The sequence below is a fragment of the Caretta caretta genome, chromosome 2 (genome assembly GCF_965140235.1).
Source record: "Caretta caretta isolate rCarCar2 chromosome 2, rCarCar1.hap1, whole genome shotgun sequence".
In the NCBI taxonomy this organism is placed as follows: domain Eukaryota; kingdom Metazoa; phylum Chordata; order Testudines; family Cheloniidae; genus Caretta; species Caretta caretta.
Window position 1 is genome coordinate 168,456,196 of NC_134207.1, and position 26,379 is coordinate 168,482,574.

A 26,379-nucleotide genomic window follows, 5' to 3' on the forward strand; every position below is an offset into this window, starting at 1 on the left:
TGTGTGTGTATTTATATATTTATATTTCTACTTTCTCTTTTGGTTAAAATACACTGGTCTCTGGGGTTGCTTTTTAACAGCAGGTGTTTGTAGTGTTGTAAGACCGAATGGCTTGTTTGCACTAGGGCTCAATAAGATCTAAGAAGAACTATCATATCTAGTTAGATTTGTCCCTCTTATCTTGCATTCTATGTATTGAGCTGTTCATAGATGTTATTTCTGCACTAGATTTTAACCATTGTTTGTGAGGGTGCTTTCAGTTAGCCTTGGAGTCAATTGTCTCTTGCCTTTCATGGTTTCTTCTGGTGCACTGGAATTTTCTTCTTTAATTTTGAAAGGTGACTCCTCATATTGGCATGGGGCGGTGTTTTATATAGAGAACAATCTCAGTTAAACATAAAATGATGGCAGTTGCAGAGGGAGGGGGAAAGGTTAGTGAGTACAAATCCAGAAGAAAAGAGTTAGTTTTGATACAGATAAGGGGAGAGAAGTTGGACTGATGAAGATAGAGATAATATCAAAAGCTGAATTTACTTGCATCCGAGAGTGCTAAAGGAGTTGGCGGCTGTGATTGCAGAGCCATTGGCCATTATCTTTGAAAACTCATGGTGATCGGGGGAAGTCCCGGACGACTGGAAAAAGGCTAATGTAGTGACCATCTTTAAAAAAGGGAAGAAGGAGGATCCTGGGAACTACAGGCCAGTCAGCCTCACCTCAGTCCCCGGAAAAATCATGGAGCAGGTCCTCAAGGAATCAATCCTGAAGCACTTACACAAGAGGAAAGTGATCAGGAACAGTCAGCATAGATTCACCAAGGGAAGGTCATGCCTGACTAATCTAATCGCCTTCTATGATGAAATTACTGGTTCTGTGGATGAAGGGAAAGCAGTGGATGTATTGTTTCTTGACTTTAGCAAAGCTTTTGACATGGTCTCCCACAGTATTCTTGTCAGCAAGTTACAGAAGTATGGGCTAGATGAATGCACTATAAGGTGGGTAGAAAGTTGGCTAGATTGTAGGGCTCAATGGGTAGTGATCAATGGCTCCATGTCTAGATGGCAGCTGGTATCAAGTGGAGTGCCCCAAGGGTTGGGTCCTGGGGCCGGTTTTGTTCAATATCTTCATAAATGATCTGGAGGATGGTGTGGATTGCACTCTCAGCAAATTTGCGGATGATACTAAAGTAGGAGGAGTGGTAGATACGGTGGCAGGTAGGGATAGGATACAGAGGGACCTAGACAAATTGGAGGATTGGGCCAAAAGAAATCTGATAAGGTTCAACAAGGATAAGTGCAGGGTCCTGCACTTAGGACGGAAGAATCCAATGCACAGCTACAGACTAGGGACCGAATGGCTAGGCAGCAGTTCTGCGGAAAAGGACCTAGGGGTGACAGTGGACGAGAAGCTGGATATAAGTCAACAGTGTGCCCTTGTTGCCAAGAAGGCCAATGGCATTTTGGGATGTATAAGTAGGGGCATAGCCAGCAGATCGAGGGATGTGATCATTCCACTCTATTCGACATTGGTGAGGCCTCATCTGGAGTACTGTGTCCAGTTTTGGGCCCCACACTGCAAGAAGGATGTGGAAAAATTGGAGAGAGTGCAGCGAAGGGCAACAAAAATGATTAGGGGTCTGGAACACATGACTTATGAGGAGAGGCTGAGGGAACTGGGACTATTTAGTCTGTAGAAGAGAAGAATGAGGGGGGATTTGATAGCTGCTTTCAACTACCTGAGAGGTGGTTCCAAAGAGGATGGTTCTAGACTATTCTCAGTGGTAGAAGATGACAGGACAAGGAATAATGGTCTCAAGTTGCAGTGGGGGAGGTTTAGGTTGGATATTAGGAAAAACTTCTTCACTAGGAGGGTGGTGAAACACTGGAATGCGTTACCTAGGGATGTTGTAGAATCTCCTTCCTTAGAAGTTTTTAAGGTCAGGCTTGACAAAGCCCTGGCTGGGATGATTTAATTGGGGATTGGTCCTGCTTTGAGCAGGGGGTTGGACTAGATGACCTCCTGAGGTCCCTTCCAACCCTGATATTCTATGATTCTATGATACTTCAGACATTTGGCTTTTGAAAAACATAGGCCAAATTCTGTGCTCATTCCCATACTGTGTATCCTCAGTGAAAGTCCATTGATCTACATGGTCCATTGCACAGAACTTGGCCAATGGGTTTCTTGTTACATTCAAAATTCTGTACATTTTGTCATAAGAAATTGCAATATTATAAACCATACAACAAGTTGAGTTTGCTGAAGACAGCATAAAAGTGTCTTTAACTAAGGCTGTATTTTTGTAACTTACACCGAGGGGGCTGGTGAGAACAGGTAGGGGACAGGAAGTAAATATCAAGCCCAGTGATGAAATATTAAGCTTTACTCACTGGAAATTATGACCATTTTAATTAGCATGTCTGGAGGGGAACAAAAGGAGCAGTATCTTCCTTGGAGAAATTTCACCTCTTTAACTCACAATATGCACCTTTGGCTCCCTACTTTGCATCAGTCCCATATAGTTCACCATTCATGCTCTTTAACGAAGGTTGAAAACTTTGGCATCACTTTAATTTCAGCTAGAGTCACAATTTAAGAGACTCTTATGCTTGAATTCCCCAGATAGCCCCACACAGACAGCAACATATATTACAGGCTTAACTGTGGCTTTGAAAGCCATGGCAACGGAAGGAGGATGCAAGCATGTACCATACTAGTGGATTAGCCCCAGGATTCTGTTTCCAGACCTCCGAGGCAGCCGGAATGCCTCCAGGGTCCCTAGAGACACACCACATCTCTGTTTTGAGAATTTTGAATTTGCAGCATGCACTCCCCTGATCTCAGACTTCCAGCTGGTGCTGCCCTAGCACAGATTCAAAGAGGCATGGAAGGGATCCCTGCTTTCTATTCTCACTCTGCACTTGGGCTCCCATGCAGTGTCAGTCATGGTAGGCTCTATGAAGGTTCACAAACTACAATGCACGTCTGCATTAAATATGCTACTGAGCCAAATTATTCACTACGGGCTTGATACAACACGCAGCACAGCCCACAGACGTTTTTCTACTGTCTTTGATGGACATTAAATCAAGGCCTAAATGCAGTCGCACTTAAACGACAGAGGTTACACTAGCTCTGGGGAGCATTTATCCCACTCTTCTCACCTCCTTCTTCTTCCCCTCACGAAAGTGATTTTTATTTCAGAACAAGGAAAACAAGCCAGACAGGCTGAAATAAATCACTGTAAAATCTCCACGAAAGAGAAAGCGAAATGTATTTCTCACATGGCAGGAAACCTCAGAACCCAGCTCCCTGCACACCTACCAGGGACAACGGTATCATAATGTAAATCCCCCCTACATTTATAGCTGCACATGCCATAGTTTGTCTCTGGGGTTTGGGTCCATTAGAGAGAGAAGGGCTTAGCTACAAAATTCAGATCCACATCTGCATTCCAAACCCCACCTCACAGTCCCTGGGATGTTTTGATGTTGGGTTTGGGAGCCATATTTTTAATTAAGACTGCTTAAGAGAACACAACTTGAGTGAAAAAAGAAGAGTTCATTTAACGGATTTCTTATGTACTTTTAAATCTCTACCAGGAATACTGACCAAGATTTTTGCATGTGACAAGGGATTTTGGATGTCTGATTTAAGACACCTTGAAGTACCCTGGTTATCAGAGGATGGTATTCCATACTTTCTGAAAATCAGACTCTCTTAAAGCATCTCACAATTGAGGCACACAAAATTAGTGACTTTTTAAAGTCTTGGTCAATGCATTTTCAACAGAACAGTATGTTGCTGAGATAAAAGCACAAATGAATAACATGGCCACATGGGAAAAAAATCACACAATGGGATCTGAATCATTCACAGTATCTGACTTTTGGAACATAATTCACAGGTCCAAGGTAAAAGACAAATATGGTGATTTCTTAGGGAAAAGTCTGACAATGAAAATACAACTCTGAATTCACCTGCTTCTCAGGAAAAAAGAGAAAAGAAAAATGTAGCAAAATAAGTCAGGTATTTCAACAGATAGAGAAAACATAGGACTTGCAAAGACTGGATCAGACCGAAGGTCCATCTAGTCTGGTATCCTGATCAACAGTGGCCATCACCAGATGCTTCAAGGGAAGATGCAAGGAGCCCCCCTTAGGGAGATGTGGGATAATCCATCACAGAGGGAAGACCCCTCATGACCCAAAACACTTTGAGATTGGTGTAAATCCTAAAGCATGATATTTTACCTTCACTATCAACAATCCAAATCTTTTCAATCTCTCAGCAGGTAATAATTTGTCCTTGTCCCTAATCATTCTCACTGCTTGTCTCTGAACCCCCCTCTACTTCAACAATATCATTTTTATCTGAGTGACCAGTACTGCTCACAATGTTCCAGATGAGGGTGAACCATGGATTTATACAAATGGCATGAAACTTCTTTGCATTCTCCATCCCATTCCTTAGGCAACTTACCATTTTTGTTGCTTTTTTGACTGCACCTAATGGGAATCTGGGAACTGGCAGGCACAAGTCCGCCCACAGCAAAAGGTCCCTCCCCCCAGGCTGCATATCAAACATAGGTCTATGTAGATCTTTCCACGTTCACTTGAAATTCACCCAAGCATGTCCTGTTTTTTTCATTGAAAATGTGATGTATTTGCTTATAACTGGAATTCAGAGTCATTTTTGCTTTGCTTGATGTAAGGAAGTAGTTCCTTACATCCCTTTTGTACGCATGTCAGGAGGCATAAGCAAAGCACAAACTTATGAGAATCAAGAGTTTTTCAATTGGTAAAGTAATTATAATAGAAAAGGACCAACCAACCTCCCAATTATGAATTTAACTTTCATGCTGATGGCATATAGAAACCTTCACATGAATAATTTAGCTGATAAAATTAAAAATCTGACCCAACTGTTAAAAATTGTCTTATATGACTTATGAGTGCAATTATGTCCACAATTAAATTGTACTTCCCAATTCACCCAGACTCTCCCTTTGCATTTCAGAGACGATTATTAGTGAATTTTAATTCATGAAGCTACAGAAAAATGAGACAGAAAGCAATCAACTCATTTCAATGAGTCCCGTAGTTTTGGACTCCAGGAACCCAGAATTTATAACTCATTCCAAAGTTCATAGGTTCCAGAATTCTGAACAGTAACAAAGGTTTTGAAGTTCTCATTTAGGATATAAAACTGCTGTGTTAAAATTAGTTGAAAAAACAATGTGTATGTTTTTAAATGTCTTTTGTCATACAGAAGCACAGTAGGAAGGAGGGTGTCTAACTATTACAGAAGGTGACTGGGAGTCAGAGGTCCTAGCTTCTGTTTTGAATTTTTAACTGATTCAACTGTGAGGTTAAGTGACTTGCCCAAAGCCCATCTCTGCATCTGTTTATCCATCTGTAAAACAAAGATATTTATTGACCTCACAAGTGTTGTGAAGATTTTTATAAAGTGCTTTGAGATTTTTGGATGAAAAGTGCCTTAACAGTGGAGAACATGAAGGGATAAGCCATGCCTTGTGAATCCATGGAATCACAGAACTGGAAGGGACCTCAAGAGGTCATATAGTCAAATCCCTGGCACTCATGGCAGGATTATGTATTATCTAGACCATCCCTGGCAGGTGTTTGTCTAATCTGCTCTTAAAAATCTCCAATGATGGAGATTTCACAATCTCCCTGGACAATTTATTCCAGTGTTTAGCCACCCTGACAGTTAGGAATTTTTTCCTGATGTTCAACCTAAGCCACCCTTGCTGCAATTTAAGCTCATTGCTTCTTGTCCTATTGTCAGAGGTTAAAGAGAACAATTTTTCTCCTTCCTCTTTGTAACAATCTTTTATGTACTTGAAAACTGATAAGTCCCCTCTCAGCCTTCTCTTCTCCAGACTAAATAAACCCAGTTTTATCAATCTTCCCTCATCGGTCATGTTTTCTAGATCTTTAATCATTTTTGTTGCACTTCTCTGGACTTTCTCCCATTTGTCCACATCTTTCCTGAAATGTATCACCCAGAACTGGACACAATACTCCAGGTGAGGCTTAATCGTAATAGAGCAGAAGAATTACTTCCCGTGTCTTGCTTGAAACACTCCTGCTAATAAAACCCAGAATTCTGTTTGCTTTTTTTGGTAACAGTGTTACAATGTTGATTCATATTTAGCTTGTGATCCACTATGACCCCCATATCCCTTTCCGCAGTACTCCTTCCTAGGCAGTCATTTCCCATTTTGTAGGGAGTGCTTGTGCTTTCCTAAGAGGAATACTTTCATTTGTCCTTATTGAATTTCATCCTATTTACTTCAGACCATTTCTCCAGTTTGTCCAGAGCATTTTGAATTTTAACCCTCTCCTCCAAAGAACTTGCAACCCCTCCCAGCTTAGCATCATCTGCAAACTTTACAAGTGTACTCTCTATGCCAGGGATTCTCAAATTTCATTGCTCCGTAACCCCTTTCTGAGAACAAAAATTATTACACGACTCTAGGAGGATGGAACAAAGCCTGAACCTGCCCAAGCTCCGCTGCCCCAAGTAGAGGGGCCAAAGCCGCAGCCCAAGGGCTTTTGCCCCAAGCAGGGGGCCTGTAACCTGTGCCCAGCTGCTGAAGGCTAAAGCCCTCAGGTTTCAGCTCCAGGCCCAAGCAATGGGGCTTGGGCTCTGACCCAAGGCCCCAGCAAGTCTAAGCCAGCCCTGGTGACCCCATTAAAATGAGGTCCTGACCCACTTTGGGGTCCCAACCCACAGTTTGAGAACCATTGTTCTATGCCATTATCTAGATCATTGATGAAGATATTGAACAGAATTGGACCCAGAACTGATCCCTGAGGGACCCCATTCAATATGCCTTTCTAGCTTGACTGTGAACCACTGATGATTACTCTCGGGGAATGGATTTCCAACTGGTTATGCACTCACCTTATAGTAGCTCCATCTAGGTTGTATTTCCCTAGTTTGCTTATGAGACGCTCATGCGAGACAGTATCAAAAGCCTTACTATGAAGTCAAGCCCCCATCCACTACCCTCTCAAAGAAAGCTATTAGGTTGGTTTGACATGATTTGTTCTTGACAAATCCATGCTGACTGTTACTTAGGTGTTTGCATAATTATTTGCTCCATTATCTTTACAGGTACTGATGTGAAGTAGACGGGCCTAATTCCCTGGATTGTCCTTATTTCCCTTTTTATAGACTGGCACAATATTTGCCCTTTTCCAGTCCTCTGGAATGTCTCCCATCTTCCATGACTTTTCAAAGATAATCACTAATGGCTCAGATATCTCCTCAGTCAGCTCCTTGAGTATTCTAAGATTTATATCATCAGGCCCTGGTGACTTGAAGACATCTAACTTGTCTAAGTAAATTTTAACTTGTTCTTTCCCTATTTTAGCATCTGATCCTACCTCATTTTCACTGGTATTTCCTATGTTAGATGTCCAAGCGCTACTAATCTTTTTAGTGAGAGCTGAAACAAAAAAGTCATTTAGCCATTTCCACATTTTCTTTTATTGTCCCCAGCCCTGGAGTGGTTCCGTGCATAGAAGGACCAATTCATATGCTGAACTACCCTATCTATGAGAAATGGGGGCACAAGCTACCTCCATGGTAGAGCTAATGATAAAATCTAGTTTATTTGTAAGGAAAAATTCGCAGGGAATAGAAATTAAATAAAACTTTCAGGTGTTACATGGGAAATTTTGTTTACACAATGTTTCAAATCAAGACAAAATAAAAACTTGTTTCATTTCATTTGAAATATTTTAGACTCAAAGTGTCATTGAATTTAAAGTCAGAAGAGACCACCAGCTCATCAAGTCTGACCTCTTGTGTATCACAAGATACCACCACCAGCACCACCCAGCACCCACATGCTAAACCCAACAACCAAAATTAGCCCAAGGTATTACAACCCACAAGAGATTATACTATTATGTGCCACAAGTAGAGAATCGGAAACAATTTTATTTTGAGAAGTTGATTCAAAACAATTCATTTTTGTTTTAGAATTTATACTCCAGAAAATGTTGATTTCAGTGAAGCTCCATTTTTCAATGGGAAAATTTTCTAGATGGAAAATGTCAACCAGCTGTGGAGTAGAGCTTTATATCTATGTCCCTCTGCAAAAGAACTCTGCATGGGGCTTAAGATCCATGAACAGAAGAGCTGAAGTAGCTGTGGGGGCAAGACCCCCACAAACCTCTGTGGAATCTGCTTGGGAATTAGTACAGCTGAAGCTGGACAGCAGGCACAGAGTGATTCAGTTGCGACTCCATGACCTGGTAGAGGGGATTTTTCCTGCTTCCGAATGCAGATTGACCTAGCTCATTTTTTTCAACCCAGGCACTGGGCAGAGGATTTCCTTTATGTATGTAAGGCATTCAAAGAGCTTACGATATCATATATTAGGCATTTAGTACATGGCTTATAAGGACCGAACCTGGGAAAGCAAGGTCATCATCATCAGATAAGCAAGTGGCTGAAGATTTCGGCGATGCGTAAAATTCAGTTCATACAGAAAAACCACAGCACCCACAAGACAACAGACACAACATATGGAGTGCACCAAAACAAGATGGGGTTCATTAGAAAAAAACTTGCTGGCAACTTTTTCTGGCCAGCAGCCTCTCTAGGTGCCCAGTTCCTGCTATTCTCAGAGAGCTGAGGAGAGAGGAAGCCCCTTCATTTGTATGCTAGACCTTTCTCTGCTTCTGGAGGAACAGCCTTGACTTAGCCCATCAGGCCCATCACTTACTATTCATAAGGAGGAATTTATTTTTAGGCCTTTGTTACCATCAAACTTACTCATAAGGGGCCTACTTCACACAGCCTACCTCAGTAGGCTTAAAGTAGATCTGGGTTCCTCTTAACTGAGGATGGTAGATCTCACAAGATCTCCCCCATCAAAAAAGAACATCAAAGCCTGCCTAACTGCTAATACCCCCCACGTACCTATTCTAGAAATATGTACAAAAAGTACAGCAGAACTTGCATTTAGTTCAATGCTACAGTCTCTGGGCTGGCTGGGCTTAGGATCATTGTAGCTATATACCTAGCCAATGTGTGACTGGGAGCAAGCACATTGTGGCCCTCTCAAAGCTGGATCAACAGCTTGTGGGAGAACAAGCATCTCACCTTTATCAGCTAAAGGGAAAGACGAGGTTGAGCCTTTGAGGGTGGTGAGAAATGTAAAATGAGGATGGGTGTATGGACAGCCACCCATGCTCACTTCCCACCCCTCCACTCCTAATAAGTGCATTTTTAGTGTTTCTATCTGGGATTTTACTACACTCATGACAGATTTATACCCAAACCACAATTTCTGAATCTAGATTCCATGTTTGGGTTTAATGTTCAGGTTTGCCTCAATGTGTAAACACATTGTATAGTTCAATATAAAATAGATATTAAATGCTGATTTAAAATACATTGCTAATACATACTGAGGGAAAAAAAGCCACAAGAATCACAGCCTCTCCCCCATTTTGGCTTTTATTTCAATTCTATACACTGCACCATGCAATACGCTAAGAAATTTATCGAACAACTCATGATCGATCTGTCAATTTGTGATCAAATACACGGGGTGCACATTCCTTGTTCTGGTTGCTGGAAAAAAGCAGTTAAGTAAGCAATTTTCCAGTTGTCATGCAGCTGTGTTTCAAACGTTATGCAATTGTTACAAACATTTCACCACTGGTTCAAAAACACACTACTCCTCTTGCACACAGTGATGACAATGGCCGGAATGTTAACAGCATCCACTTCCCTTGCCTTTTTCGGAGATTGTTTTGGGAAGGTTAACTAGCAAATGGATAATTCGTTGCACCTTGTATTGTATCTTGGGTACTACTGACTAAATGATATTTGGAGTCTCAGCTGCTTCTGGATCAGGGAGTTGGCTACATAACCACTACTGACATACACTGAGCTCTGTGTTGTTGATGGAAATGTGGGATCACAGCCTCAAAGTGAGTGGGAGACGCACACACATTTCCATAGGTAGTACGAATAATTTCAAAACCAAAAAATATCCCCTGGCAATCCATCTGTATAGGCTACTGAAGCACCATACATAGCCAGCCTTAGTCTGACTTTCTGTGAAAGTGTAAAAATCAGACGAAGGAAGTTTCAACAGGCATGCTTTTTTCCAGATGGGCTACTCGTGGATGTACCAAATGAATCTTAACTCTTCTTGGCTGAAAAACTCATACACTAAGCATATCAGGACCATACAGTCAAGTGAAATTCAATTAATTCATTTCAGGATACTTTTTAGACAATATCATCACTAGTTTGTTATACCATTTAGTGTTGAAATTTTATAAAGAGCTGTGCAAATGAAAAGTTGAAAAGTGAAAGAAGGAAAAGTTATTCAAACACACACATGCATCTGACAATTTTATTTTGTAAAAAATATTTTTCCCTATGCATTCTGATAACTCACTTGGCTGGATTAACCCAATAGCTGCAAATAGCTACGCGGATTTTAATTAACCGAACCTACTCTTATTATCTTGTAAGGCTCTCTGATGAGTGTGATATATCTAGGTAAGTCAGATAAACAGAGACACTGGTGTGTTGAGAGAGACAGAACAGTGCTCACTATGGGTGAAATTCTCACGTACGCCAGAGGTCCAGCATAAGATTTATGCACTATACAAGTGCCATTTAATCCCCCTTTGGAAGTCTCAAACCTCAACTCTGTGGCACAATGCATGATAATAACATGCTAACAAAGAGGGAAACACAAGATCACTCCATGAACAGTTAGGAAGAGAACCCAGGATTCTAACATGGTAGACCTAAATCCTATCTAATTGACACCCTGCCTTTCAGATTGAATGTGCTATATTTATTCTCCCTCTAAGCACTAAGCCAGATTCTTTTCTCAGAGCCAGGGATATCAAGCCAGGATTCCTGATAGCCAGTATGTTCCGCACAAGGAAATAGTTGTGCAACCCACTGGAAAAGTGTGCGTTAAGTCCTCCTCTAGTGCATGAACTAAGTACTGGCTAACAATTGCTCCTATAGCTCAGGTAGTGAGGATCCCAGAATGGGGGAGGAGGGAGAGGTCTGTCAGTTATACCATGTCTATACTTACTGGTAGATCAGCACTGCTGTGATCGATGCAGCAGTGTCAATTTAGCGGGTCTGGTGACTTAGGTCGGCTTACCGCAGTAGTGTAGACCAGCCCCTTACCTCATATGCTAGTACAAAATTTTAATGATGGCATCACGAAGAACAACATGAAGCCAGAATAACTTCCCAAATGTACAGAATGTGGGACAGTCAGATGTGCTGGTCTGTTGATTCCAGAACATTTGTTATCTGGGTACATATTGCTTTTTTTGGTATCTGTTGGAAGTGGAAGTGAAAGCCTGATGCAGTGCTGAACCGTATTACCATGCAGATAAGGAATGCAAGAAACTTTTCCCTTAGCTTTTTATTTCCATGCTTTTCAGCTTTTCCACTGGTGGGCTGTGACCTGATTGAAACTTCACAGTCAATAAACCAAGTTTTTGTGTGTTTATTCAGTAATGTGTGTGAGGCATTTAGATACTACAATGGGGAGCATTAAAGAAAGGCCTATAAATAAAATAAAGTGTTTTTCCCCCTTCTCCAAATGCAATAAAAGCTGTAGCCCTTATACATGCCAAGTCTCAAATTTAAAAATAAGGCTGTTTTCTCACAACCCACCCAAATTTGAAACACTGGTTTGGTTAAAACACAAAACAAAAGAAGCATGGTGTCCAAACCACCTTCTCATAATTCAAAAATGAATAACCTAAAAAATGAAGTTGCATGATGCTTACTAGAAAAAAAATTCAACTCAGACTGGGCATGAGTAATTTTAGCTGAAGTTTTGTTTTGTTATTTCTTTTGAGAAATCTGTAATCAAATGAAAGTGGAGTTTAAAATGGAGGTGCCATCAACCCTATCTACAGTCTTGTTAGCACAACTCTCAAACAGAACAAACTGTGTTTTATGCATGGTAGTTATTCTTTAGATATTTATGCATTAGATGAGACAAAACACCAATGACTCAACATCACAGTTCTTTCATTAGCCATTGTATAAACCTTTTCTGGAGTAAAAGTTCTTTTAATTAGCGCTCTGCATTCTTAGCAGTATTTTTCCTACTGTACAAGAAAACATAACAATACCTGAACTTTAAAAATGCCTGAATAATTTAACGCATCTGAATTTCTTGGGGCAGCTACATGAACAGTGATGTCAAATACATACTTAAGGTTTTAAAGTGCATGTGTGTATATATATATATTTACATTCCCTATTAAAAATGTAAATTGAGCTTGCAAAATAAAGCAAAGGTAGGAAATGCCAGAATTAATTTTCTGTAGACAGGCTGGAAAATGGCAAGCAGTCAGAGAATTAGCAACCATTCAGTATTTCTTTTTTATCCTCTCCAATCAGTGTGTGACATTCCTCCAACCCATTCTTTACATATAACATCCAAACTCTGTAATGGAATATTTTTTTAAAAAAATTCTTAATGGACTTTTCAATTGCATTCATTGCTGTAGTATTCTAACATTAATTATTATTTTTATTTCTTGTATTAAAGTAGCAGAAATTATCTTCACAACACCACTGTGAGGTGAGATGGCTTTATCTCCATTTTACATGGGGAACTGAGGCACAGAGAGTTAAGACCAAAATTTATCACAAATGAAATCTTGTACCAAAAATATGAAGATTTTTTCCTTGTCTGGGTTTACAAAGACCATAGAAATGTCACGTTTCCCTTTCACAAAGGTATATTAAATTTATTTTGTAAATTAGATTACCTTACATACATCGTAAAAACGGTTACTCACATCTCGTAACTGCTGTTCTTCGAGATGTGTTTTTCATATCCATTCCAATTAGGTGTGTGCGTGCCACGTGCACAGTTGTCCAAACGTTTTTCCCCTAGCAGCACCCGTTGGGTCAGGTGTGGAGCCCCCTGGAGTGGCACCTTCATGGCGCTCAATATATGACCCTGTCGACCCAGCTCCTCCTCAGTTTCTTCTTGCCAGCTGCTCCGACAGAGGGGAAGGTGGGTGGGTTTGGAATGGATATGAGCAACACATCTCGAAGAACAGTTACGAGAGGTGAGTAACCGTTTTTTCTTCTTTGAGTGATTGCTCATATCGATTCCAAGCTTTACCCAAGTGGTGGGGTTGGAGTTAAGGAAATGTTGATTGTAGCACTGCTCTATCAAAAGCCACGTCATATCTTGTGTGCCGGATGATGAAGTAGTGAGAGGTGAAAGTATGTACCAAGGCCCAAATCTGCCCTTCAGATTTCTTGGATCAGGACCTGCGTCAGGAACACCGCTGATAAGGCCTGGGCCCTAGTGGAGTGTGTTGTGAGAGCTGGGGTCGGCACACTGACCAGTACATAGCATGTATGGATGCAGGAGGTGATCCAGGAGGATATTCTTTGAGAAGAGACCAGGAGGCCTTTCATCCAGTCTGCCACTGCTACGACTAGGTGGTTCAATTTTACGAACGGCTTAGAGCGCTCGATGTAGAAAGATAGCGCTCTTCGAACATCAAGGGAGTGTAGCCGTTGTTCCCGGGTACTGGGATGAGGCTTAGGGTAAAAGACAGGTAGGAAAATGTCCTCACTGATGTGGAATTGCAACACTACTTTGGGGAGAAGGGCTGGGTGTGGCCTGAGTTGCACCTTATCCTTGTGGAAAACTGTGTAAGAAGGTTACGAGGGAGGGTCTTTAGCTCAGACACCCATCTCGCAGACGTACTGGCAACCAGGAAAGCTGTCTTCCAAGACAGATACAGGAGAAAGCAAGTCGCCGTTGGTTCGAATGGGGGCCCCATGAGCCTGGAAAGGACCAAGTTAAGGTCCCACACAGGTACAGGCTGCCAGATCTGAGGATGTAGGAGCTTCAAACCTTTGAGGAAGCATCCAACCATAGGGTTGGCAAAGACCAATTGACCAGATACTCCCGGGTGGAAGGCCGAGATCGCAGCAAGGTGTACCTTTATGGAGGACACTACCAGGCCTTGATGTTTCAGGTGCAGGAGGTACTCTAAGAAGAGGGGTACTGGTGCCTGGATGGGGGTTGGGGGGGTCACGACTCTGGTCACACCTACATGAGAATCTTTTCCACTTTGCCAGATACGTAGCTCTAGGAGAGGGTTTCCGGCTGCCTCGGAGGACCTTCTTTACTTGTTCCAAGCACAGAAGTTCCATGGGGTTCAGCCATGAAGCTTCCAAGCCATGACTTGGAGGGACCATAGGTCGGGATGACAGAGGCAACTGCAGTCCTGAGTAAGTCAGTCGGGAAGGAAAGGCAAAGTGACTGGTGTGTCTACCGACAGCTCCAGTAGCGTGGTATACCAGTGCTGGTGAGGCCAAGCTGGAGCTATCAGAATTACCTTTGCCCCATCCCTGTGGATTTTGAGCAGGACCTTGTGCACAAGAGGATATGGGGGAAAGGCATAGAGCAGGTGACCTCTCCAGGGTAGCAGAAACGCATCCGTGAGGGAGCCTGGGCTGTGACCCTGGAAGGAGCAGAATGTTGGGCACTTCCTGTTGTGTGAGGTGGAAAACAGGTCAACCTGGGGAAATCCCCACCTTTGGAAAATGGGTTGTAGGAGATCTGGTCGGATGGACCACTCATGAGTGTGGAAGGACCTGCTGAGGTGGCCTGCCAGTGTGTTCTGAACTCCTAGTAGAAAGGAAGCATCCAGGTGAATGGAGTGGGCTATTCAGAACTCCCACAGCCAAAGGGCCTCCTGGCATAGTGGGGAGGAACGGGCTCCTCCTTGTTTGTTGATGTAAAACATGGTGGTGGTGTTGTCCATTAGAACTGCTATTCCCTGTCCTGGCAGTCAGGCCTGGAAGGCCTGGCAAGCAAGGTGCACCGCCCTCAGCTCCCTGACATTGATATGGAGGGAGAGCTCATCCTGTGACCACAGGCCCTGAATAAACACCCCCTTCTCCCCCCCCCCCAAAAAAAAGTGCCTTCTTAAATCTGGTTAGTTAATTTGGATTAAAATAGCAATGATGATACGACATTACTTTTTGCTCACATTAACAGCTCAAGTAAAGCCTATAAAGGGAGGCTGAGATTTAATTGGAGTTAGTAACTTGAATTAAAATCTGGAATGTCCATTTTCCATTGCTACTTTAACCTGAGTTAGTTACATGGGTTAGCCAACCCAAGTTAAGAAAGATCTTTTTTTCCCATTGTAGACATAACCACAGTGAATTGGCAACAGAAAAAGAAATAAAACCCATGAGGCCTAACTTCCAGGCCCCGCCTCCAGCCACAAGATAGTCCAGCTTCCCTTGGTTATTGTATTTCTTGTTCTAAAAACCCATAATGAATCAATGTGCAGTGATATTCAACATGGAACTGGCTGGGCAGATTGGGGAGCAATTGGGATTTTCCTGTCCATATCTTACCTCATCAAAGGAGATGATGGAACAATATGGTATCACCAGCACACAGGCATCTACTGCCTACCAACCCCATAAATATTTTGGTTTCAGAGAGCAGAGGCACTAGGTAAGCTAGGAAAAATTGGAGTAAATTCATACACCAATCAATACACCAGCTACCATGCCCAATACTGACACTGACTTATTACAGTTTCAAGAAACTCTGTTGCCCACCGACTAAAACTAGTCTCAGATGCCTTCTTAACAGGTTGGGGAGCACATCTGGGGTCACTGAAAGTTCAAGCCTGTGGTCAGAACAGGAAGCTTCTCTCCATGTCGATGTTCTGGAGATTCGGGCCATCTGATGCCTGTCAGATTTTTCAAAATCACATCAGGGACTCAGTGATTCTCATAATCACCAACACCACTGTGATGCATTATGTAAACGTACAGGGAGAAGCACACTCCAACATGCTGTGTCAGGAGGCGATCAAGGTCTGGTAGTTTTGCATCCGGGGAAACATTACATCCATGATCAATCATCTACCGGAAGTCCAGATCACCTGGCAGATCACCTCAGCAGAAATTTCTCTGATTAAAGAGTGGTCTCTGAAGCCCATCATCCTGCGGTCCATTTTTTCAGTTTGGGGCATCTCCATGATCCACCTCTTCACCATGAGACAAAACAAGAAATGCTGACTGCTGTACTCCCGAGGGAGTCTCTGTCTGGTTCCTTGACGGATGTTTTTCACCAGAGCTGAGAATCAGCACTCCTATATGCTTTTCCCCTAATTCAAATAATCTCACAGGTCATTTTCAAGATGAAATTGGACCATACCATGCTCATTGTCATTGCTCCTCCTATATCCCTTCCTCTTCATCCTAACCTCCTGACCCAGAAGCATGGTCAGGTTTTGAATCCAGTGTTCAGCTGCCTGCATCTCACAGTGTGGATGCTGCATGGTTAGACGAGGAGGAGGAATGATGTTCAGAAGCAGTCCGGTAAGTCTTGTTCAATAATAGGAAGCCCTCCACCACAGCAACCTATTTGGACAAGTGGAAGTGGTTCTTGTTGTGGTCATTAGTCTGAGGTGGTCAACAAAGCTGCTGGCTTGTTTCTAGGACATCTTGGATGATTAGTTACTGCTTGGCATGGGTCAGCCCTGCTTATTATAAAAGTTTATATTACCTTTTTAAATCTAAGACTGTAACTGCTGTGTGTGTGTGTGTGTGTGTGTGTTTTTTCCTGTTTTAACCTTTTAAATAACCTTATTTTATTTTTCCTAGTTAATAAACCTTTAGCTAGTTTATTGCAGGATTAGCTATAAGTGTTGTCTTTGGTTTGAGATCTGAGAACAACTGACGTTGGATAAGTGACTGGTCCTTTGGGACTGGAAGTAACCTGAATACTGTTGTGCGAAGGGACACACAACTTGGTGTAAGGGACCATCTATCACTAAGTCCAACTTGCCTGGATGGCAAGATAGACTTGCATACCCAAGGGGACTGTCTGTGATGCCATGGTGAGATTGTTATAGTGCTTTAAGAGTCCACATATGTTACTGGGTTGGTGAAGTCTGATTATAGAACATACAATCTGTTTGGGGTTTCTGCCCTGCTTTTTGACAGCTTGCCCTAAGGCTGGCACTTACAATCATGAGCCACTCCACACAGCATGACATGGCCACCCAATTAACAAAGTCATATTTGGAAAGCAATGCCTCCTGGTTCACGATGTGCATCTGCAGGGAAGAAAAGGTATACATCTTTTCCCCCATAAAGTCCAACCTCTTGGACTCCTTATCCTTAGGGATAGACCTACACCTGCCTTGCCATGCCATGTCATTTGCTGCAGTTACCAGCCGAGAGTTAGGGGACAAGTGGGTGAGGAAACCCTCAAAACTCTGAATGAAGTGCCCCTTCATTGTCTCCCTGAATAAGGGACAATGAAGCCGGAGTATTCCAGAGGTCCTTTGCAGGCTCCAAGACAGCCTCATTTATTAGGAGGGCTCTTCTCCCCAGAGCTGATGATTGGAGAATATCTAGCAGTTTGTGTGTATTCTCCTGCAGGAATTCTGCCTGGATGCTCAAGGTAGTGGCCATTCATCTTAGGAAGTCCTGATACGCTTTAAGGTCCTCAGGCATGGAGAAGAAGATTCCAGCACAGTAGAGTTATCCAGAGAGGACCAATAGGTGGTTTGGTTGGCTGTGCCAACAACAGTCCTGTTCTTACACCACAGGATCTGCTCAGAATACCCCTAATGGTTGAGAGGGACCAGGTGCAGCAGTCACTACCAGATGAGGTGGTTTGGGAGCAGGAGCCACCATCAGGACTTTCCTCCTGGAGCAGGTTGAAGAGTGTGACCCCGGGGACTGAAGAGTGCCTAAAGACATTGGTGGCTAGCACGCCCTAGCCAAGAGTTCCCATCCTGACTACAGGACAGATGGTGATCTCGGTACCAATCGTGGTCTGTGGAAGATCTCAAGGGCCTACTGGGTGACGATGAAGGGGAGATGACTCTGAACTGGATATTCAGGAGTCCCTGAGGTTCTCTGGTGATAACAGGAGAACCAGCCCCCAATGGGGAAAAAAGAGTCAGAGTTGTCTGAAGCCCAACATGGGGGCAGCACTGGTCCCAAATAGGAATGGGAATCAGCACAGGCAATAGCAAATGGGATACATTCTCATCCAGTACCAGGAGAGGCACTATTATCAAGGCTAAGGGTGGTACCAAACTCTACGCAGGGATCTGCCACACCATACCAACACAAATTAATTTTTCCAGTAAGATTTTGAGACCTAGTATTGAAAGATTTATTAAAATCCATCATCCATCTTTTTAAACAAAACTCTCCAGGGGACAGAATGCAGAGTTCCACTTAAAAAACAGTGGCGCAGTATGTCCCCAAATATATTACGTCTACTGCCTTCCTGCATCCCAATTTTTATAATTCTATCAAATGTAGGAATTGCCAACAGGGATTCAAAAAGGTTAATGCCATAAAATCATTTAGTCTGAACTCATATCACAGGCCAATATATTTCACCGAGGTACCCCATATTGAGTCCAATAACTTACGTTTAGCTAAAGTAAATTTTCCACAAAGGCATCTAATACTGATTTGAAGACATCAAGAGAGGGAGGATCAACCACTTCCCTTGTTGGTTTGCTCCAGTTGTTAATCACCCTCACTGTTAAAAACAGGTTTCAAAGTAACAGCCGTGTTAGTCTGTATTCGCAAAAAGAAAAGGAGTACTTGTGGCACCTTAGAGACTAACCAATTTATTTGAGCATAAGCTTTCGTGAGCTACAGCTCACTTCATCAGATGCATACTGTGGAAAGTACAAAAGAAGATCTTTTTATACACACAAACCATGAACAAATGGGTGTTTACCACTACAAAAGGTTTTCTCTCCCCCTACCCCACTCTCCTGCTAGTAATAGCTTATCTAAAGTGATCACTCTCCTTACAATGTGTATGATAATCAAGTTGGGCCATTTCCAGCACAAAAAGATCTTCTGTACTTTCCACAGTATGCATCCGATGAAGTGAGCTGTAGCTCACGAAAGCTTATGCTCAAATAAATTGGTTAGTCTAAGGGCCACAAGTACTCCTTTTCTATTTACTGTTAAAAACACACACCTTATTCCCAATTTAATTTCTAGCCACAGGTTCTTGTTGTCCATTTCTCTGCTAGATTAATGAGCCCCTGAGTACCCTATATTTTTTTTCAGTAGAAGTACTTACCCACTGAAATTAACATCACCTCAATTTTTTTGATAAGCTAAGAAGATTGACCTATTTACAATTCTCAGGGCAAGACATTTTCTCCAGCCTTCAGTCATTCTTTGGAATCATTTCTGCACCCTCTCCAATTTGTCAACATTCTTTTTAAAATGTGGATGCCAAAACTTGATACAGTATTCCAGTCTTGGTCTCCTCAGTGCTCTATACAAACACAAAATCAACTCCATACTCCTAACTCACCACCCCTCTGTGTATACATCCAAGAATCATATTAGCCCTTTTTGAGATGGTATCACAATGGGAGTTCATGTTCCGTTACTGGTCTACTAGGACCCATTTTCAAAGTCTTTCTAGGAAACCATCCTTCATTCCGTAGGTATGGCTTGCATTCCAAAATGTATAACTTTACATTTAGCTGTATTAAAAACACATCTTGTGTGAAGGGACCCAGTTTACCAAGAAATCCAGATCATACTGTGGATGCCTGTCCATATCACTATTTACCATTCTAACAACCTTTTTCTCATCTGCAATTTTATCAGGAGTGATTTTATATTTACTCCCAGATCATTGATGACTGTGTTGAATACTGTTGGGCCCAGAACTGGTCCCTGTGGATCCCCACTACAAACATCCACATTTAATGATTCCCCATTGATGACTATTTTTGAGATTGTCAATTAGCCAGTTCTTAGTGCATTCAACATGTACCTTATTGATATGGTACAGTGCTAGTTTTTTAAAATCAGAGTCAGAGCGGTGGTCCATCTAGTCCAGTATCTGCTTCTAACAGTGGCTAATATCAGCTGCTTCAGAGAAAGGTACGAGAAAGCTTACAGTAGCAGTGATGGGATAATCTGCCCCCAGGGAAAGTTTCCTTGTGACCACAATGGTAGGAGACTGGCTTGTACCCAGAAGCATGAGGATTATCCATTTCAATTTTTTTTTTAAATATTCACTATTATAAACATGGATTTCTTGTTATCTAAATAAATGCCTACTCCTTTTTCAATGCTGCTAAGCTTTTGGCTTCAGTGATCTATTGCTGCACTGAGTACCACAGGTTAATCATATGTTGTGTGAAAAAGGATGTGCTTTTATTAGTTTTACATTTTACCTTTCAGTTTCATTGAACATAACTTTGATACCTTAGCCCCTGACTGCATATTATCTTTATATTCAGAAAAGATCAGATCCAGCATAAGTACCTTGCTAATATGCTCCGTAGTGAAAAGTGATGCAGATTATTCATTTAGCTCCTCAGCAAAGTATTCAGATACCTTATTTTCACCTTTCCCCCCTTGTGGTCCAGTTTTAAAAGCACATGTCACAGACAACTGTATAGGCATTCTGTGATGTTAAAAATTCTATCTCCTCTTCACAGAAAGAGAAGAGCTATATAATTATCTAATCTTTACTGGAAATAAATTAAGGGGGACCAGCAGAGCTTCTGCAAAGAAATATGACCGACTGGAAATAACAAGTAAATGTGTATAGACTCCAAAATTACAAATATATTAAAAGCATTAAAACAAACACACTGGATACACAAGTTGTTGCTTTACTTTTGTGTTGAGGTGTAGGTTTCCAACTCCAATTCAGCAGTCCATCCCTCTTCATGAGTGCACTTAAGCATGTGCTTAGCTTTAAGTATGTGATTATGTCCCTTTGCCTTCAATGGAGCACAAACACATAGTTAAAGTTAAGTGCATGTTTAAGGGCTTTGATGAATTGAGGTCCTGTGTGTTTTTTGCAACTGCTCATTGGCCAAATCCTGTCATTCTTGGATCTTAACGTTTTGGTTTTTTAACTTTTGGTTTTTATAAACCTTTTACAGTTCCTGTTCCAACATCAGCACTTTTTCACACACACACACCCACACACAGAAGCCCAGACTCTGATACCCTTATACACACACACGCACACACACACACAGTAACACCCATCACCACGTGGCCCAGAAAAACGCTCTGAAGTGCAACAACATGGGAAGGTACCTTCAGCTCCAACAACCGCTTCAGGACATTCAAAACCACAGCTGACTACTGCTAGGCAATGGGAGAGGAATAGGTAGCCCCACTACACAGATTTGACCCTTACGGATTCGTGCTAAACCTAAAGCTACTGGCATGGACCTTAACACATCCAACTTCCTCAGATTGGTGTGGCCATATAAGATAGATATTTCCATTGTGGGCAGTCCAGGTGCAGGGATCCAAGAGACTGACTCCAGTGATGTTCTCTAGAATGCATCATCACAACAGCTCTCTAACCCAAATTCTCTCTAGCTGTGTTCTTAATAATCCAGCCATTTGCTTTTGGGCCTTCTAAAATCCATTGAACTGCTCTAAGAAAGAAAGTTTTTGACTGTCTTTGAGTCTGCTTTCCGAGACAAAAGTATACAGGTCAAGCTATTGCCCATGGAATATTCTGAATAACTAACAGAGATGGATAGCTTTCATGAGCAATTTCCAAAGCCCTTATGCCTTCACTTCACAACTGTGCTTAATGATGAATGACAGTCATCAGCCTTGAATGAAAATTTCTCCTCCATCTTCCTTCCCATAGAAATGACATTATCACCATATTTTCTTACTATAATTTATCAGCCTCAGAAATATGGAACTAATTACCAATTCTTTAATTATGTGCCAAATACCAAATGAAGACACATCCTGGAAGGTTAGCTGGTAATTATAGCTTATGTTATTAGATACAATATAGTTCAAATATTGATTACCATAGAAACTGCAATTCTTAGACCCTAATGAAAATGCAACATAGAGAGGAGAAACAAATCTAACTGCACGGTGTTACCTAATTGGAGTCTTCAGTAATACAGAATTGTATGTCAGTTATAAAATAAAGGGATACCCCAAACTGTACCTTTTAATCGAGCAACTGTTTTAATCTCTCATGGTGTTTTTGTTGTTCTTATTTTATTTTGTTTGTTTGTTTTTTCAGAAGAACTCTTGTCACATTCATTCCTCATGCACATCTCCACCACCATATGTATATGACAAGAAAAGTAGTAGACAAGACTAGTTAATTATCTAATGTACAAGTCACTATAGGGTATTTAGAGAGATTTTGAAAAGAACTCAATGTCCCATTGAAGTCAGTGATAAAACTCCCACAGATTTCAATGGCAGTGGAGCTAAGCCAGCACTGAATGGTTTGTAAATCCCAACCCACAGTGTTTGCACTTGGTGAGGGATGGTGTCAATTAGGTGACAGTTCTCTTTGGCACAGGTGCTATGACATAGTGACAGCCTTGACTGTAGGTTATTGTGACAGAGGACACAAAGCTTGGTTCAAAATACCCCTAGTCAGAGTGAGCAACATGAAGTGTATCATCTGAGAAGGATTATTTGGCTACTTCATGTGCACACAAAAGGGCACTACCAGAGCACTATAGGGACCCACGGCAATCTCCACATGCTGTCTAACCTAGGAAAGTTTTTGCCTGTTTAGCTGCAAGTCTCTTACTTGTATGAGCACAGTTGCTTTCAAGGAGAACTTAATTTTCTACTTACAGTTTTGGTAGGTTGATTCAGGGCTGTTAATGTGGGGGAGCCCCAATTCCTCTGCCAGGGGAACTTGTGGCTTCTGCTCTGTGTACTGCAGCAACTTCAAAAATACCTTTTGTGAAATAAAAAGAGAAATGAGACTTATTTGCCGTAACTGGCTTTCACCCTCCATCACCCACGGCGTCAGACCAGGATGTACCACCTCACTCCACTCTGCTGGAACATTCCTACAACTTACTGATCCAGTATAATTACTTTGGGCAAGAGCTTTCCCTCCAGTGGAGAGGGGTAAATGTTCCATGGATTCAGAAGTACCCATATGGAGTGCTGCTGACCCCAGCACACTGCTCTTTGGTCCTCTCTGCCCTCTAATTGCATAGCTCTTTCAACAACCCTACTGTCATTGACTGAGTCTCCCAGGTGTGGAGTCATAGGACACATGGGGTCCAGAGTTAACGCACACTCGAAGCAGCACTAATTCCCCACTGGTCTTCCAAGTTGAACTCCGTGGGCTCAGCAAGGGACAGTGCTGCAGACAGTAGCCAGTTCCCCGTCCTATCTCCTTACATTCCAGGCCCAACCCACAAAACTCTCCAGAGTGCTGACGCCTTGTAACACTAGCAAAAGAGCTTCCACACAGCTAGCAGAAGTGGGTGGGCAATCTCCCCAACTCTACCCTCCCCCGACTAGATCGGCTCGTCTTGGCCCTCTCCACTCATGGAAGTGGAAGGGATGATTTAGTCCTTTGAGAGCAGGAATTCTGCTGAAATAAAGTTAAAATAATGTACGTTTTGTAGCAAATGCAGTTGCCATCTGCACACAAACACCACGAACGATTAATCAGATTTTAAAAAAGATCAGAGGGTCTTCTTTGAGGGATGTTAGCGTATTTTAATCAAAGTGACAGGCATGTAATTTCCATCAGTACATCTGAAGGGCAGAAGCCCCTAAGGAAGAGATGGAGAGAAGCTTGTGGAAGTATTTTTAAAAAATAGCAGTAATATTTTCCATGGGTTTAATAACCTAAATATATGTCTACACTGCAGTTAGCATCTGCGGCTGGTCTATGGGGCTCATGCTGCGGGGCTGTTTAATTGCAGTGTAGACTTCCAGTCCTGGAGTGGAGCCTGGGCTCTAGGATCCTGTGAGATGGGAGGTTTACACTGCAACTAAATAGCCCTACACCCCAAGTCAGCTGGCACAGGCCAGCCACGGGTTTTTAATTTTGGTGCTAACATACCCTAAGAGGCACATGTAAATGTTACACACAGTGTGTCTACTAGATTTGCCTGAGACCTACTCTACTGGGCTTGATCCTGTTTCTACACCTTAAGTCAGCAGGAATTTCAGAGTTAGAATAGTGGGGGTTAGAGGTGCTGGAATACTACAGTAGATTGTTAGTAGTGACTTAAGAGGTGTTAAGACACTCACTCACTTCTTATTGTAAGCCTGATAAATCAATAAAAACTCAAAAACATCCTTACAAGTATATGTTCCCTCTGTAAATTCACGTTTTCTCCCTAGGCCACAAATTAATTTTGTGGTGGGGGAGAGGGAGAAGAGAAGGCACAGGAGGTCTGGGGGAGGATTTTAGATTAACCAGAAAAGAAACCAAAATACATCCACTAGTGGGGTAAGTAGGCCCACATTCAATTTTGTCAACAGTGAATTTGGCCCAAGATATACCTGAGATAGGAGATGCTGAAAAATAAGCTCTTTTCTGAAGTATTTTCCCCCCAAAGCCATCTGTAACAACACAGCATGGCCTAGAAACTCCAAATTTGTGTCTAAAATTTCAGATTTTGCTTCCAGTGTAAGCTTGCACATCAATTCAGCAGAGCATATACCTCTCCTGAGCACCTTTAAACAGAGCTTTCACTAAAATTATGAGCAACTTTGACTCTCTCTCGCTTAAACCTCCTGTTTGGGAGTGCACATCAAATTCTGATTATAACAATGTTAAAAAATGTTCATGGCCATATTTAATTGCTCCCACAAAGGATTCCAATATTGGCTATAACAAAAGCGCATAGTAGCTAAGGAGTCCACTATACAATGGATAATAAAAGCCAATCAATTTGAAATACATTGGCTTTGAGGAAAGGCACTTTCTTGCTCCACTGTGGTCTGCTAGCTACAAGGATTATGTTTTGTTTAGTCAATATAATTGCTGTTTAATAGCGATGACGGACTGCCTAGCTACACGGCAACTTTAAGTGAATGGTTTTGGCCATCAGTTCAAGGACAGAGGAAGTTAAGTGTCTCACGCTGTTTCTGTATTAGAGCCTATAGGTGGACACTGACTGTCCAAACCCATATCTTGATTGGCTCCTGTGGGATGGTTTGATGATGTCACTGCTGTGCACCAAATTTCCAGTATTGCAAAGCCAGAAGCTCATAACTAAAAACCAAAGCAAATACCCCTAATTAAGTACTTCAGTCCCCCACCATGGTATCTGAACATATCACAAGCATTAATGAATATATCTTCAGCTCTCCTGAGAGTCAGGAGCTTATCACTGTCCCTACTGTACAGATGTAGTAGTAGGATTTTATCTTTGTATTTTGCATAATTTAAAATGATGAATAAATAATAATGAGATAATAATGTAGTATGTATTAAATGTATCGGTGTATGATTTGATCATATCCTGCCAGCCACCCTTTTTGAATAGCAGAAAAGAATGGCCTAATGTGCCAATGGGTAGAGATACATCAGCCAGAATCTGTGTCTGGACTGATTTCAAGGCAGCGACAGACCTTTGAGGTTTGTTGTAGGTTTAGCATTTTAAAATAATTAAAAGAAGTTAATGATTGTTTTTCTTTTGCATTGCAACTTGATTTTCCTGTTCAAAATATTCTGTGTAAATTAATTTTGTTTTGTGTATGAATGAGGAGTGTGTGTGTTAAGAGATAAGTGTGAAGGCCATCACTGAACCAGATGGTCTATGGAGGAACCAGAGACAGATGCAAGGGTGCCAGGAGGCTGTAACACAGGCCTATTAAAATGTCAGAGGAGGGCAGATTGATGACACTAAAAATGAAACAGGCACCTATCAATGGGGACAAGATAGCTGTAATTAAAAAACAGCATGGGATAACTCCCTGAGGAACTAAAGAACAAGATAAAGGATGAGAAGGACAATTTAAGAAAACAAGCACTCAAACAATCGATTACAGTGTGACACTGCAAAACTCATTGGTCCCAATGAAGGAAAATCACTATATAAACAGGGTGCCTTGCCATGAAACTTTGGGTTCGTCCTGCCAAGACTTCCCAGGAGCATCGCGTCGCGATCGACTGAACCCGCCTCCTACCTACCCGTGGTCAACCTGGCTGACGACTAGATTGATCTGGACTCTGGACTGGTAACTAACATCGACTGGCACGACTGTTTGTGTATATGTGTGGTGTGATTGAATGCATATGCTAACTGTAGTGTCTTCAATACATGTGGCATATTGCCTTTTCCCCTGAAAAAATCCCATATGCTTCTTATAAGCATAACACAGATGGCAACTAACACACTGTAATTTGCCCAATGTCCCAAAGGAAAGTCTGTGACAGACCTGGGAACAGAACCAAAATGCTACTGCCAGCGCTAGCATCATCTCTGAAGTAGGAGGGGAGATTTCGGGAAGGAAGTCATGGACCCCCCTGTGCCATCTCAG

At 42.0% G+C, this 26,379-nt stretch overlaps 1 protein-coding gene across 1 annotated transcript in view; it reads right to left on the reverse strand.

Moving 5' to 3' along the window:
• The window catches only part of ABCA13 (ATP binding cassette subfamily A member 13), a 286,889-nt gene that overhangs the window by 113,049 nt on the left and 147,461 nt on the right, over window positions 1-26,379 (reverse strand). Inside the window, exon 42 of the mRNA XM_048839236.2 lies at window positions 22,710-22,819. Within this exon, the coding sequence (XP_048695193.2) occupies window positions 22,710-22,819 (110 nt within the window). The remainder of the gene's footprint in view (window positions 1-22,709; window positions 22,820-26,379) is intronic.